An 18,331-nucleotide genomic window follows, 5' to 3' on the forward strand; every position below is an offset into this window, starting at 1 on the left:
TTTAAAAAGTAAAAAAAAAAGTATTTACTGCAGCATTCAAAGCTGGTGACGTTACCACTGTACCAAGGTGACACGCATATAAACCAGTTATAAATAAAAAATAAAAAATAAACTAAGATATATGCACACAATGTATTAATATCTCTTCAATTTTGACCCATTCTTGACCCCTTAAAACTATTTTAACCAGCTAAAGACCCATGAAAGAACGACTCGTAAAAAATCCAATTATTTGACACCTATAGCGTAGATCTGTTAGTTTTAGTTTTGTGGGAGATAGAGTTTGAAAATATGGAGACAGACAGACAGACAGACATATAGCCGTTTATATATTAGATAAACACAACATAAGAGAACATTACATAAATATTTATTTGGAAACTAAGTTAGTGTTTTAATAGGTAAATATGAGGCGTATTCGGCATTAATTTAAAGCGAATTATTTTTGTTTAAAACATCTTTTCTAATGTTAGCGATATAAACAATACATGAAAATATACATTATAGTCACTCTAGCATGCAAATAATAAGTACTATTTATTTATTTATTTATTTATTTTTTTTTGCTTCGTGCTAGCTTGAAAGCGATAGCAGCTATGTAAAAATGGAAATTGATATTCCCATATACAGAACAAACACAGTTCAAGAATCGAATTTAACCTGGTTCAAAGAAAGTAAATTACTTTTCTGGTCGAGTTCAGATTCATATGCTAGGCTTGCGATGCCACATGTAATGCTAATTTCGTCCTTAAATTTTCTTTCGTCCAGCAAATTTCGATCTTTAATTTGCTATGAAAATGCGTACCTGTTCATCTTCTTTCAATAAACTGTTTCGTACTTTGTTTTCTACTCAATATTTGCTTCACAAAATTATCATCTATCTATCTATCTATCTATCTATCTATCTATCTATCTCTCCTCTCCCTTTCTTTCGGTTTCGATTACAGGTGAAAAACCTCAAGTTATATATATATACCAGGCACCAACATTTTATTTGGAGTTCCCTGATATATATATATATATATATATATATATATATATATATATATATATATATATATATATATATATATATAAATAAAAATTACAATAAGTTTACCACCCTTCACCGGACTATCCATTCATGTGAAATCTTTTTATCATTTTTTTTTACCTCCTATTCCCTTTACCTCATCCTTTTTTTTAACCAAGTAAGATCTGTGACTTACTTGTAGTTTCATTAAATACTTTTATATGCAAAATCCGATCCTGCATTTTGCTAATTCCTGCCCTCTGATGAGAAGGAGAGTATTTCTTAGAAACTCCGCGGATTAAGGACTATCCCTTATCTTGTGCTTCCTTTTTTAAAATTAAATATGTTTTTACCTCTTTTTCAAGATGTATTTTAACATGTTTTATTAATCATTTGCTCATGTATGTATATATATATATATATATATATATATATATATATATATATATATATATATATATATATAAAGTTTGGGATTCGGTTTCGATTGAAGCTGATGAACCCAAGTCATATAGAATTTTTTTTTTTTTTTTTGAAATCGCAACTTTATAATATATAAAAATCGACAGAACATTAATTCTATAATAATATATACAAAATCTGCAAGAATTAATATATTTTACTTAACCGTACTTTACGACCGGGCGTCCCCGTTTACACTGAACATCTACAGAATGCCAACATCAATATATTACATATGAATGAGTCCACTGTGGAATTTCCACAGGCCCTGCTAGTATGTATTAATATGATAGCGTGTGCGTTATTTATTTTGTGTATCAAACTTACATCAGAGTTACTGTCGTTTAATCGTTATCAACTTCCATTTCTTGTTACAAATAATTTTGCCACGAATTCTCCATAAGTTTTGGTTTCAATTATAGCTGATGGCACGCTAGTCATTTACTTTTTACTAGCTGAAGTACCCGACGTTGCCAGGTTGTATATGATATATTTGAATATTTTGTCCTCATACATTATAATAGATTAAACAAAACAAATTCATATGGCTTCTTTTTCCACACAATCCATGTTATTATTGTTGTTGTTATTATTATTATTATTATTATTGTTATTATTATTATTATTATTATTATTATTATTACTATTATTATTATTATTGTTATACAAATAAAGTTGTTGATAGGAAGAATAGACGCTGATATATTCAAAATTGGCGGAATGTCTATGCATACCCCAAAACCTCTAATTCTGTCGATTTCTTTCAACCACAACCAATGCTCGCTGACTATAATCAAGGGACATAATTTGTTGAGGGGTCTCCAGGACGTGGATCGCCTTTAAAGAGATCAACGGCCAAGTGTGAAATGTCGGCACCAACATTTTATTTGGACTTCCCTGATTGAATTATCGTAAGAAGCCTTCTGAATTATTCAAATATTTGTCAGCCGATGCACTATGATGGCGGGGGCGCTATAATGATTAAACTTGAAACATGATGTTGCACGGCCGGCGGTATCTTTTTACGCATGCGCAATCAGTTATGTTCTGATTAGTTTGTTTTTGTTTCGGTTGATGAAGGAAAGTAACGACAAAGTATTTCAGGATACGCACACACACAATACTACCAAAAATCTGCTGATCTTACTTGTTTGTTAACTTAATTTTTTATTGTCTTGTTTGTTTGACCCATGCTCATTTGATGACATAATAATCGGATGATTTCATACGTTAAAACAGAGATCAAAGATAAGCGTGCATATTGGATAACGTCACAAAATGATTACGCCGCCCTTCAAATCAGAGATGGTGGGGCATAACGTTTAGGGAGCCTTTTTTTTTCATTTAAGCAAACATTGTTTATATCAAAAGTATATAAAAAATATTGTACACAGATATATACAACCACCAGCGACGTTCACCCTAGGCAGATTGAACTGGCTTTCTCCGAAGTCCACATTTTTACTCCTTAATTCTTGCACCTATGTATAATACCTCCCCACGACACAGAGGTAGACACCAGGGTCGTTTTTTAACGTGGAGAAAAGGTAAAAAAATTAAAAAAAATGTCTCAATCGTGAAGGACTGCTCCTCCACCGAAAGAGAACAAGAAATGGAAGTGCCGCATCTGAAGAACGGATACTACACTTTGATCTTGGCCAAAAGGGTATTTATTTGCTCCCCGACCGAGCAAATTAGGCACAAGGCCGATTTTTAAAGTGAGGAGTGAAGGGAAAATGGGGACCAGCTCCCCGGGGAGTAGGAGAGCTGGATAGTGACAATTGGTATGAAGGGTTGCCCCTACATTGACCAATGTCTTATATGTGGTGTTTCCTCCACATATGGTCTTTGCTTGCAGTATCTGCCGGAACAGATGGTATTTATTTGCTCCCCCACCGAGCAAATTAGGCACAAGGCCAATTTTTAATGTGAGGAGTGAAGGGAGGGGGAAGGGAAAAAGGGGACCAGCTCCCGAGAGGTGGGAAATGGGAGCTGGTTAAAGGTCAGGCATGTGGGGTTGCCCCCACATCTGGTCTTTGCTAGTCATAGCTAGTCATAGCTTGCAGTATCTGCCGGAACAGATGGTATTTATTTGCTCCCCCACCGAGCAAATTAGGCACAAGGCCAATTTTTAATGTGAGGAGTGAAGGGAGAGGGAAGGGAAAAGGGGATCAGCTCCCGAGAGGTTGGAAATGGGAGCTAGTTAAAGGTCAGACATGTGGGGTTGCCCCCACATCTGGTCTTTGCTTGCAGTATCTGCCGGAACAGATGGTATTTATTTGCTCCCCCACTGAGCAAATTAGGCACAAGGCCGTTTTTAATGTGAGGTAAAAACCAGCTCCCCTAAAAGTAGGCAAAAAGGGGGCACTCTGGTTACCAAAAATAATAATTGTCCCAGTATAGAGGGTTTCCCCTCCATTGACTGGTACAAATTATCTTAAGTGCAGCATCTGCCGGAACAGATGGTATTTATTTGCTCCCCCACCGAGCAAATTAGGCACAAGGCCAATTTTTAATGTGAGGAGTGAAGGGAGGGGGAAGGGAAAGAGGGGACCAGCTCCCGAGAGGTGGGAAATGGGAGCTGGTTAAAGGTCAGGCATGTGGGGTTGCCCCCACATCTGGTCTTTGCTAGTCATAGCTAGTCATAGGTTGCAGTATCTGCCGGAACAGATGGTGTTTATTTGCTCCCCCACTGAGCAAATTAGGCACAAGGCCGTTTTTAATGTGAGGTAAAAACCAGCTCCCCTAAAAGTAGGCAAAAAGGGGGCACTCTGGTTACCAAAAATAATAATTGTCCCAGTATAGAGGGTTTCCCCTCCATTGACTGGTACAAATCATCTTAAGTGCAGCATCTGCCGGAACAGATGGTATTTATTTGCTCCCCCACTGAGCAAATTAGGCACAAGGCCGTTTTTAATGTGAGGTAAAAACCAGCTCCCCAAAAAGGGGTCACTCTGGTTACCAAAAATAATAATTGTCCCAGTATAGAGGGGTTCCCCTCCATTGACTGGTACAAATATCTTAAGTGCAGCATCTGCCGGAACAGATACTACACTTTGATCTTGACTAAAAAGGCCAAGTAGTTCTTGTAGCTATGTTCTAAAATTCGTAATGATCGGTCAATTAGTTTGGAGGTAATTATGCATCAAAATATATTTATATATACCTATACTTAATTTAATATGATGAGAGATAAATGAAGGTAGGCGAGTAAATAAAACATCCCTTAAAGTGATCTTTGATACTAACTTCTTCTTCAGCCTCTTTACCTCTTGAATTTATGTAAAAGACATCGAGATACAAAATTATAATAGATACACAAAAGAATTTTACTTAATATGATTCTGTGTTTTCTTCGTTACCGATAATCTCTCTTATCAGTTCCGTGATCTAGATGGTCGTCGGGACGTTAAAGTTGATTAGATTACCTGGGCAATCAAATGAAAACACTGTGCTCAAAACCGGCGAACCACAAGCATCGGTTCCCTAAAAGACTTTTCTAATAAATAAAATTGTTTAAATCGTTGCTTCATATTTTCGATTGTGTTCGAATGTGGCGATTTTTTATGCCATTTCTATACAACACCGTATTATTCTGAGTTAATCATTTTAGAAATGCTTTACCAATAGGCTTAGGATTATTTTGTTTTATTTTTATGCAAATCGCCCCAGAAAAGGTACGAAGTCACTGTATTGTATAGGATAATCATGCATATAATATTTTGATTGTAGAAATTCCCCTATGAATCAAATTACCGTAGGTTTACAACAACTGATGCCACATACATATGTATCGTGTCCAGACTATTAGTCACAACATTATGTTATTTTACAACTTCATTAGAAACAGATTTAGGCCTTATAATAAAATCCTACAACTCATCGTAGGAGGGATATCATCACTATCGCCAATACCACTAGAGGAAGTAGTTCCTATTTTTCTCTCTAATTCATAACTGCTCTCACCGCCCTGACACTACGCCGCGTAAAATTACACACAGTAGACTTGTATTGCCCGTCACCCTTATTAACAATATGTCATCTTCAGACAAACATTACATCAAAGTGTTACATCATATACACACATGGAACCAAAATTACGTTTAGATTGTTTAGATTGCATATATTTAAATATTAACTACCAACAAATAAATTTATCGAATGGCTACCCCGTTTACTTTACATTTAGTTTATCATCTACGTGCTCTCTCTCCCTCTCTATCTCTCCCTCTCTATCTCTCCCTCTCTCTCTCTCTCTCTCTCTCTCTGAAAAAAATATTCTTTTTAGCTCTATTATTTTGTTTTTAAGTTACGGTTATTTTAAACAAAATACAATTAAAAACCGTTTTCCACGTTCATTGGTTCTAATATTAAACCATGACTTTTGACTCTTTTTTTTTAACTTTTTTTTTATTTATGAGGGTGCGGCGGTTAAGTTTCACTACCTGGTAGAACACAAAACAAACAAAGCGTACTATTCTTCTCTCTCTTTCTCTCTCTCTCTCTCTCTCTTTCAACAATGATTAAGTGTGTTTCGTTGTATACTTTGGATGTAATAAACATTGACCACTGCTAAGGAATAACATGAAAGAACATTTTTACGTCATTCATTTAAGAGGGGAGAGCAATTTCCCAACCGTCCGCCCAGCGTTCCTTTTTGGATTGGGGAGTTAATACTTGCATAGTTATGTTACGAGAACCTATTTTTGTGATTCTTTTCTTTTTTCCACTTTCCGGCTTTTACATTTTCTTTTGGCGGAGGGGGAGGGAAAGAAATTTTTACATTAGATCCAACTCCAAAATTTCCTTAAGTATGACGAGTTTTATAAGTTCTCCAGTATACTCATTAAGACAAGGTCGTTTATATTTGGCGCAGACAGGTAATTTTCAAGATATAAATACCTGCATTCTGCACTGTGATTCACTTGCCGAGGTTGGGGTGTTTATTCCGACAGCTGTTCTTACCATGGGGAGATTATGGGGTATATTCCGAAACCGTTCTTAACATGGGCAGGTATGGGGGGCAACAACAATAACCATGCTTTACTTTTTACGCGGGGGGGGATTCTTCCATCGTGCAACACCGGTTAACGGGCCCTGCTAGTTATTATAATAAAAATGAAAAAGGAATGTAGAAACACGGAACTCTAATTCTCTCTGAAGATCACTTAATTTGAAACATTTTTAGAACCAAAATCATATAATGGATTTTGATCAGAATTAGGAAAAATTCTTAGCACAAGAGTTTATATTATTATATCTTCATTTAAATCTTCATAAATGGGCATAAAAGTGGTACAACGCTCTTCTGTTCACGGAATTGATTTTACCGGTCTGTGTACAGGTATTCCCTGAGTTATATGTAAGACGTTTGTTTAAGAAGTATCTTTAGAAGTGTACGCATACTTTTCTTATCGAATTTTACAATTGTGACTTTTCAAACATATTCAATATTTTAGTTTGTGTGTATATAAGTATAGAAAAATTAATGCATGAACAAATATTCCGTATAAATTTGACTTGATTATATGAATGGGTAGTTATTTAAAATAATTATTATTTAAATACATTTTTCATGCATACAAATAAACACTTCTCTCCTATTGTATTGTCAAAGTTTTCTTGACGGAATGTGTATTTTGGTTTGTATAGAATTAGTATTGTTTGTTTCGCGTTTTTATTCAATTGGTTTACTTTTGTATTTAGTAGTTCACATCACACTTGGGCGATGAGGCATTTTCACATGTATGAAATTATAGATACTTTTTGATCTTCTGTTTTATTTGTATGTGTTTTTGTTTAATGTCTTTAACAACTTTTTGTCTGCAGACAGTTCATCTCTTTAATGCGATCTCATGAGCTGATATTTATCATATGATTCTCAAGCCGATTTGAAGATCGCTTTTTTAGCTTCCATAGGTAATTCGATAGAGTTGTGCCGTCAAAATATGTTTTCTTGGCTTAATGAGAAATTGCATGTAACACTTTCAAAAATTTTCTTATCACTTTGTTTAGGCTAGGGATGGAGCATCCTACCGGATACCAAACATTCATCCGCTAGCTCAGATATTTCAACCGAGAGATCTTTTTAAGTTTCCTACCGCCCCTTTAAGTGCAACTGTTCGAATGTCTCTTGCACACCACTTGATTCATCGGTTATATTTGCCTGGTAGTTTTCGAAATTCTTTTTCAAGAGTCCAGTTTCTCCTATAATAACTGGAATGAGAGAGATCTTCCTAAGATTCCAATTTCTTTTCATGTTATACATAAGACCTTGGTATTTCGTTGTCTTTTTTCTTCCAACTCTATTTAACCTAACAGCATTGAGGACACAAACTTTTACAAAGGTTGCTTCTTTCTCCTTCTTGTCCCATATCAATATGTCAGGTTTTATGGCTCCGTTTTCTATGTACATAGCTGTAGGAATTGGATAATCATAGTGGATGGTGTATGACTTATTTCCAACTGTTCTTGCTGGTAAACATGTTCCCAATATTTGCTGCATCATTCGATATTCAACTTTTTACAGACCGTACAGTGGAGATATTTACGCATTCCATTGTGTCGGGTCGTATAGTAGTCATCCATAATAAGAATATTGCAGTGTAATGCCAGGTGGATCACACTCTCTACTTCTGCGTGGTAGAAACTGCGCTCGTTGTAATTGCCTTTTTTTTTTTGTTTATTTGCTTCATTTTTCTTCATTTTTTCTTCTAGGGGATGGGACATCCAACCAGATGTCTAACATTTATCCCTATTTTAGTGAGTCCAACCAAGAGATCTTTTTAGGATTCTAGTCGTCTCTTTCAGTGCAATCGTTTGTATCTCACTTGCACTTTGTTCACCGAGTATACTTGCTAAGTAATTTTAAGTTCTTTTTCATAAGCCTAGTTGCTCCTATGATGATCACTTATTTTTTGTTTTATTTTACTTCAGTTGAAGTTCTCAGAAATCAAGGGGCCCACTACCTGAGACTAACACTTGAACTCTATATCAGATACATATATATTCGAATGTTCCAATAAAATTCTTTATCTCTAAAACACTGAGTTAGTAAAGAAAGTTAGAACATAATTTTCCACTCCCCAATAACCATTTTCATATGTTGTTGATTTCGTTCTTGAAGGGTTCAAATGTCCAATTTGTCAGATTAAAGTTTAAACGTCTTTAATTTATATTGCGAAATAGCAAAAAGATTATATTGGCTAAATTAATATAATAAGACGTTGGAAACCATGAAAATAAAGCATTATAAAAAATACTCACGATAAATTCCCCAAAATAATATGTTATCTTTTTGTCATTCAATGATCGATGCTAAAATATTCACACAATTCGATATTTACCAACACATGCAATTAATCCCAAAACAATCATTTACAAGGAACCTACAGATTTCAGCAAAATTTCGCACGTTTTTATAAACTGCCGAAAGATAAAAGTTTTTCGAAATATGTCACCAACAGAAAATTAGAAATAATAAAACAATTTTCTGTGTTTTCCAAATCTCATGAAATACGATTTTTCCTTTTAGTAACGTTAACTTTTAGAGAGGTTAAAATAAAAGTAATTAATTACTAGAGCAAAAATATTTTTTTTATATTTCCTGTATAAATTTTCCAACGATATGACACCTCTTTCTCAACGATATGACACCTCTTTCTCAATTTTGCCTTTTTTGACAATATTATTGAAGTCAATATACCTACAAAAGTATATATATATATATATATATATATATATATATATATATATATATATATATAACATTTTGTTACTGAAAATTTATTCAAATATTAAAAAAAAACTTAAAACCTAGAAGGAAGGTAAACAAAATTCTAATTATTCGACAAGAAAATTACTTTATAAATAATTTATATAAAGCTATATATATATATATATATATATATATATATATATATATATATATATATATACCTATATAGATATATGTAAGATCATAAACATCCGCATCAATAATATTCTGCTGACGATATATACACATATATATATATATATATATATATATATATATATATATATATATATATAGATCGGTGTAAAAATAATTTTGTTTATATATATGGTTGAACGTCAAGCAACGATATTATTTTTGCACCAACCTAATATATATATATATATATATATATATATATATATATATATATATATATATATATATTAAATTGTAATTCAATGAATTTCAAAAACCTCTCATTGAAATGAAGTGGTTGAGTTTCATATCAAAGAATTTTTATTATTCTAAGCAAGACAAAGAATGCTTAAGAAAATTAATCTCCTTAGCGTATAGGGTTTCGATGTCTACCATCTCATCAGAGGAGAGAAAGTATTAGCAAATAGTTATAAAGGTATGCACCCTATTTGCTAAAATTTAATTTATTTGCTCTATCTTGCATATCGAGCGATTCTTGTTTAGATGGGATAACTTATAGAATATTACTGCCAGTAATATTTTGTAAACCTACAATCTCACGTTTCCATGACAACTGATTGTTAAATAAAAACTATTCTGAAGAATATATATAATGAGCAGAAGTGGAAGGACCTAAAAACTGGACGATGTTTCGACCATTTAGTGCAAGCTTTTTCAAGAGTAAAAAATGCTCGTTGACGAGAAGGTTAGTGAATTAGGGGTATATATATTAAGAAGTATGGAGGGGAGATTAGCATATTTATTTCTATGCAAATAAAGAAATTATATATATGCCTGTTTATTTTTGAAAAATTTAGATTTCAGCCGTTGTCTAAATTATTTTATTGAATAATTGTTTTCGATAGGAATGGAAAGATATGAAGGAAACCTTTCCTTTGTTTAATTAGGGCCGATTCAATTAAACGACGTAGTGATTCGTTATGTATCGCTTTACAGATAGTTCCATTTCAAAGTTTAACTGGTGATCGTGATCTGTAATGTGGATAAAAATGGCATTTTGAGTGTTACCAGATTTATATCTCTCTTATGTTTATATATTCTCTTACTGATGTAACACCAATACCTTTTCTCGATGTCGATTTAATAAATCATAACAATGATTTAAAGTACGAGGTCCACCATAAACAAACCAACAAAAACGACTACGTACATTTTTATTCGCACCATGATGATAATGTGAAATAAGGCATAGTAATCGTATTTTACCTTGAAACACTAAGAATATGTAGTAATGAACATTTAAAGGAAGAATTCCAATATGTAGAACATTCTTTTAAAGATTTACAAGACCAGCCATATTTTTATTGCACGCCAAGAGAAAAGCTCTATTTTTTTCTAAATGCAGTGAAGACAGCGCCATAGCAAACAAAATATTTGACAGAAGTTTAATTCTACCTAATAATTAAAAGAAAAAAGTTGATCTCTAAAATAATAACTAAAATGAGTATTGAAATATATGGGTTAACTTCTTCAACAATCAAAGACTTTATCCATAAACCTAAATCTAAAACAACAACTTCTAAGATCAAGTCAGGTGTATATTCTATATTCTCTCGTGACTGTAGGGAAATATAAATAGGCGTTACCTCGATAAGATTTATCCACCTCTACTTTTAATATTATATATGTCGAATTTAAATCCTTTTTCATATATATATATATATATATATATATATATATATATATATATATATATATATATATATATATATATGATATATTTTTATATAAGATATATTTTTATGTAAGATGGATATATATATATATATATTTATATAAGATATATATATATATATACAATTGCAATATGCAAATTTTGTATCCCTAAAAACATGATGAAATATATACATATATATATATTTATGTGTGTGTATATGTATATATATATATATATATATATATATATATATATATATATATATATACTAGCGGGGGTACCCGGCGTTGCAAGGGTGTTTGTAGGTGTGTGTTTTTTTTTAGGGCGGGTAGATTCACACCCCATGTTAAACAAACAAACAAAAAACAACGAACATGATTTAAAAATAAGAATAAAAAAGTTTTGGTAGGTAGGTAGCGTCGAACCTGGAACGTTGAGGCGAAAAACTTGATAAGTTACTAGCTCGCCCACGAAAGGCATGTAACTAAAAGCAACTTCAATTTAAAATTTATAAATGGCAGGTGCGCGGCGAATGTAATTAGGTCAAAGGAAAGTAAAATCCGCACTTAAATTTAACAGCTGGATAGTTGGGAAAACCAGTTCCCTTTTATTATGGGGAGTAGTGTCCAAATGAAAGCAATTCTCTGATATGACGGTGAAAACCGACATTGACCAAACGTCTATTGCTTTCTTGCGCTCCCGGCCTGTAGGCCGGGTATTTATTTGCTTCCCCACTTAGCAAATAAGTTACAACGCCGTGTTTTAATCTGGAGAGTGAAGGGTAGGGGGACCAGCTCCCCCGAGGGGGAACTGGATAGTGACAATTTGTATGAGGGGTTTCCCCTACATGCAACAATAACTGATTGCTACAATAACAATGGCCCTATATGTAAGGTCACACCCACATATGGTCTTTGATTGCTAAACTGTGATCTTATCACCCGGGCCATGGAGGGCCGGGCCGAGAATCGAACCTTAGTTTCACCAGTTTCGCTTTTCCATGAAAAAGCCAAATCAACACAAGAGGGGCTGAAATGGCAAGAATCGTGTAAAACTCGATGCAAATAAATCTAGCCGCGACGCGCGTTCGCAATTTGTACATATTATGACTTTGGCGGTATAGAAGAAGTTGTAAGCGATAGTATCCTCCCCACCGAGAACCCCGCGAAAAAGCCTTTCTTGGACATACAAAAACTTTCGTGGGCTTTTTGCTTATATATATATATATATATATATATATATATATATATATATATATATGAGATTTATATATGTAACATAAATGTATATATATATGAGATATATATACAAAAGAAATATATATATATATATATATATATACATAAGATATATTTTATAAATGTTTATTTTAGAAGTATTGTTTATTTCAATGTATACCGTTTTCGTTTAACGGGATGAAACTGTTATAAAAACTGACCCCGCTAATTTCGAGTAAAGCTCAATCAATAGATAGTACAAAATTATGTTGAAATTCAAATACTTACATTTTTTTTGTATAACTTTTGTTTATTTCACCTTGGTTTTCTTCATTACAGCCGTTTCGTTAATGGGATGGAAATTTTATGATTTTGCGTGTTCATAAAAATCTCTTTTTTCCCATCAACTCATCAGATGTTAATTCCACTCGACGTATATACATATATATATATATATATATATATATATATATATATATATAAGATTATTTATATATGTATATATAAGATGATATAAATATGTATACAATTACATGTATATATATAAGATTATATATATATGTATATATATGAGATATATATTTAAGATATATATATATAAGATATATATAAGAGATATCTATAAGATATATATATATATATATATATAAGAAATATATAATCCATAATATATATCAGATATATAAGATATATATATCATATATATATATATATATATATATATATATATATATAAGATATATACATATATAAAATATCTATATCTATAAGATATATATATAAGATAAATATAAGATATATATATATATATATATATATATATAAGATATATAATTACACTGCGTATCAAATTATTAACGAGTTTACATTTTTTAAATATTTAAGAAACGAGTGAATAAAGGTCCATGAAATATTGAGAAAGTGTTTACAATACTATTCAGCTTCTCCAGTCGGAAAATAAAAGTATTTAAAGCAGTATTAGCGAAACTATGGCAGAAAATCGGAGTATCTGTTGATTTCAGTGTGTCAAGTTATTAATGGGGTTGAGAAAAAGACACAATATACCCATAACTTGTTTATTGAAATAATTTTCAAGCATTAGAACTAGGAAAAATGCTTAGAACACAATAGTTTCATAACAATTTCTAAGTAGACATAATTCGTAGGGGATATGCGATCCTTTTTTATGAATGACTTGTAAAAAACGCTGGTCCATAGAATTAGTAAAATTTGTGATTTTGTCAACAGTTATTCTCATGATACCTCTTGGGGAGCATCCCACAACTCATCTTTGCTCTTAAATTGGCATCCACTTACATAGAGGCGTTGCTTCATGATACTCCAAAGGTTCTCAATTGGGCTCAAATCTCGTGAATTCACAGACCACTCCATCTTCCGTAGCCCAGAGAACCCCAGTTGTTGCACATACTCTTTGCTTTTGTTTGCTGCATGCGAGGGAGCATTATCCTGCATAAAAATAATGGTTCCTCTGAAAGTTACCTTTTGCTTCTTCAGCAACTTTCCATGAGCCAACTAAATTAGCTTTGATAATCCCAGCCCAAATAATTATCCCACCACCACCTTGTTGGTGCTTCAATCGCTGATGATGATGTCGTCCATCTAGGGCCTGTCCGTTGCTACAGGCATCTGGGCCATCGAGAGTGACACGCACTTCATCCATGAACAAAACTTTGAAAATTCGTTTTTATGTTGTCCTCTGCCCATTTCAATCGGTTTTGTATGTGATGTTGCTGTAATGAGGATTTGTCACAGGCTTAACAGGCTTAACAGGCTTAACAGACTTTGCCACTTGTTTAAGAAGGCGACATCGAGTACTTTTTGAGACATCCTTCAATACGGCTTGATCAAAGACTTTTCGACTTGTCTGCCCATGGTTCTTAACTTTACGTTTAATTTGGAGTAGAGAACGGCGTGAAACAACTCTAGATTTACCTTTATAAGCTCTCTTGCCTACCTTTGTAGAGTCCTCAGCAAAGTTATTCACAGTTTGATGGTACCTTCCTATCATTTTCGATATTTCGAGGATAGTTTTACTTTTGCTAGCTGTTCTGTAAAGGTACTCTTTTAAAAACTAATCAAACCACTTTATGACCAATTTTATTGCCGAAACAAACTGCCTTGTTATTAATTTGACACACCTCGAATACCGTGGATTCAGCAATTATGATGGCAGGTTGTTTACATTGTGCGGAACAGTACGAAAATTTCACAGTTTCTAAACGCTTCTAAAGCTTTTGATACAAAACTATAGTAAGTTTCTGAAACTGGTAAAAAATATTATCTTTAATAGTTAATATATATATAGTTAATAATTTGACACGCAGTGTATATAAGATATACATACATATATATAAGATATATATATATATATATATATATATATATAAGATATATATATAAGTTATATCAGATATATATATATATAAGTTATTTATATATGATATATATATATAAGATATATAATATATATATATAAATTATATATAGGATATATATATATATAAGTTATATATATAAGATATATAGAGGATATATATATAAGATATATATAAGATATATATATATAAGATATATATAAGATATATAAGAGATATATATAAGTTATATCATATATATATAAGTTATATCTATATAAGATATATATAAGACATATATAAGATATATATATAACATATATATAAGGTATATACATATATAAGATATATATATAACACATATACATATATATAAGATATATATAAGATACATATAAGATATACAAGATATATAGATATATAACATATATATAAGTTATATATAAGATATATATATAAGATATATGCATATATAAAATATATAAGATATATAGATATATAAGATATATATATATATAAGATATATATCTAAGATATGTATATATAAGCTACATATATCAGATATATATGTATATATATACATATATATATGAATATATGCATATATATAAATGTGTGTATATATATATATATATATATATATATATATATATATATATATATATATATATTCAGTACAAACTATGCACATTATTTTCGCTACAGTAATTTTGTTTATAAAAATGTTTACATATAATTATCCTTTCTTCTGAATCAAACACACCCGGATTTTCTTTATTTCTTTAAGTCAACGTAAGCATCGGACAATTAAATAGTAAAAAAATCATTTTATTTCGATGAGAACATTTTTATTCCGATAGCTCAGATTAAAATAACTTTTATTAATTTAACAAACAAGTTGTGTTGTGATGGATTCCTTACATATATATATATATATATATATATATATATATATATATATATATATATATATATATATATATATATATATTTATATATATATATTTATATATATATATATTTATATATATTTATATATATATATATTCATATATATTTATATATATATATGCATATATTTATATATATATATTTATATATATATTTATATATATATTTATATATATATTTATATATAATTGATTAGTTTTTTTTGGAAAAAGAATTCCAGCAGAGTGCTCAATTAAAAGGAAAATCCAAATTTTAAGAGCGTACTTATATTTTGTGTACAGAAAGTTGTTAGTTGAGACAGGTCATTGGTACCGTCGGTTTCAAGCCCGATAATAAGGCCCGTTTAAGGTATCATTATCAAGCTTGGCTGAAGAGAGCTTGATAAGGATACCTTAAACGGGCCTTATTATCGGGCTTGAAACCGACGATACCAATGACCTGTCTCAACTAACAACTTTCTGTACACAAAATATATATATATTTATATATATATATTTATATTTACATATTTATATATATATATTTATATATATGTATATATTTATATATATATATATATATATATATATTTATAAGTTTAAAAACTAAATTTTCCTTTCATGTCACATAGTCAAAGCACCACTACATAACAACCACACCCATCCGCACTCACGAATCTCAGTATTTACACAGTTCGCACGGTTGGCATAAAAATTCTAATCATGGAGAAAACAGCATTCGTTTTTAACATTAACCTAGTCGAGAGATACGGAGGTGTTTCCGAAAAGCAAACGGTTGACTGATCAATATTAGAATCAATGGGTTTTCTTCCGTGCCAGAGTCAGAAACCATGACCCGCTCGGCCGACCAGGGGGCCATGGGTGACTGTTCCATGTCGTGGAAACGCTACGGTATATTTGGAGGGGCGAAGAGGTTGTTGGCCAGGCGCAAGCAGTGCAGTCAAAGTCTGGTGATGGTGAATGGGAAATATGTGTCGAAAAAGATTTTCCCTCGTAAGTATGGTAAAGGGACATGGTAAATGGAGACTGTACGCGCTCACACACACTCTATCGCCAGCTTCTGCAAAAAAGGCTTTAGGAGATAGCTGCTTGTTGATCACGGATTGAGTCCAATGCTCGTGATTAAATCGAAAGCACATGGCTATATAGATTTTTTTAAAATATTTATTTGCTCTTAGTTTCGATTTTTATAGATTGGCTATTTGCTATTTTTGCGATACCAGCTTTCAGAATATCACTTGTGTTCTGGTGGATGTAGTTTATTTCATCAGAATATATAGAAAAGCTTTTGCAAATACAGTTCTCATTTTAAAAAAAATTACTTCAATAAATAAAGCGATATTTCCAGCTTTGGTTTAGAACCGGCTTTAAAATATAAAAGTGTCAGTTTATTTATAAAAAAAAAAATTTAATAAAATTCTACGCTATTTCATCTTCGTACTACATTATCATAGTTCACATATATTAAAAAAATATATCGTCAAATAGATTAATTTTATATTAGTAAAGTAAAAGTCCGATTTTACCCATTTTAAAATAGAATTGTTCCCAAATTAACTTATTTTATCCCGTGAAGTAAAGCACTACGATTTTAAATAAATAAATTCATAAAGTGATTTTCGTTTTACTGATTTGAATAATATTAAGCATGCAATTATTTTTACAGTAAGCAGACAGAGAATATGTACTGTTTAAAAAATAAATAAATAAATCGTTATAAAAAAACAAAAAAAAAAACAATGTATTTTATTTGTTTAACGATAATTTAGTTGACAATGACAATTATATTCTCAGGATGAGACAGATTTGTTTCTTAATAGATGACATTTATTATTTAAAAAGTAACAGTTAATCTTACAGATTCGTGTAGAAAATACCGTGGAATTTCCGCTAGGATTCGCTAGTATATATAATGCTCTGAGTTTCTTTACGATCGTACTACGTAATCATCTTTCGTGCGCATTAAAAAGATTAGATAGATTCTCTGATTGATTTATGTAATGCACACACACACACATACACACACACACGTACAGACACACACGTACAGACACACACACACACACACACACACACACACATATATATATATATATATATATATATATATATATATATATATATATATATATATAACACCAGAAACCAAAAGAAATGCTCGTCAAATCGATAAAGTAAACAAAACGATTTTTAAAACAAGAGATGAAAAGGAAAACATTCTCGTATACAGCCAGACATGCCTAGACAACAACATGCTCATTAAATACAGGCATGTCAAAAGAAGTGTGTGTGTGTGTGTGTGTGTGTGTGTGTGTGTGTGTGTGTGTGTGTGTGTGTGTGTGTGTGTGTGTGTGTGTGTGTGTGTGTGTATAAAACATTATTAAGTAACACCCATCAGATTAAATGCACTTTTGGAGAATGTATCCCCGATAGTAATGGTAAAACTAAATGTTACATTGGTTTCACCCCCACAACACTTTCCCGAAAACTCATCTTGCATCTCCACAACACTAGCTACATTTTCCAACACCTAAAAGTATTACTACGCCACTTCTCAACATACGAGGGGCGTGCAATAAGTAATGCCCCTGACCCACTTCCAGTTGTCTAATCTAGCTGAAATTTTGCATGTGCAATGATTTATATCTCTATGGGTTATGTGGCAAATTACAGCTCTGAACTAATTGTGGTTTCTGTTTTACAG

General features: G+C 31.6%; 1 protein-coding gene across 4 annotated transcripts in view; it reads left to right on the top strand.

Annotated features, from left to right (window-relative positions):
* LOC145287966 (filamin-A-like) overlaps nucleotides 1-18,331 on the top strand; it is a 311,755-nt gene that overhangs the window by 271,180 nt on the left and 22,244 nt on the right. For 2 of the 4 annotated variants that reach the window (XM_080135937.1, XM_080135938.1), the window contains exon 16: nucleotides 16,447-16,620. The exons of the other annotated variants lie outside the window; for them this stretch is intronic. In XM_080135937.1, the coding sequence (XP_079992063.1) occupies nucleotides 16,447-16,620 (174 nt within the window). The remainder of the gene's footprint in view (nucleotides 1-16,446; nucleotides 16,621-18,331) is intronic. 4 annotated transcript variants of the gene reach the window in all.

The sequence above is a fragment of the Euprymna scolopes genome, chromosome 11 (genome assembly GCF_053919585.1).
Source record: "Euprymna scolopes isolate OS-2025 chromosome 11, ASM5391958v1, whole genome shotgun sequence".
In the NCBI taxonomy this organism is placed as follows: domain Eukaryota; kingdom Metazoa; phylum Mollusca; class Cephalopoda; order Sepiida; family Sepiolidae; genus Euprymna; species Euprymna scolopes.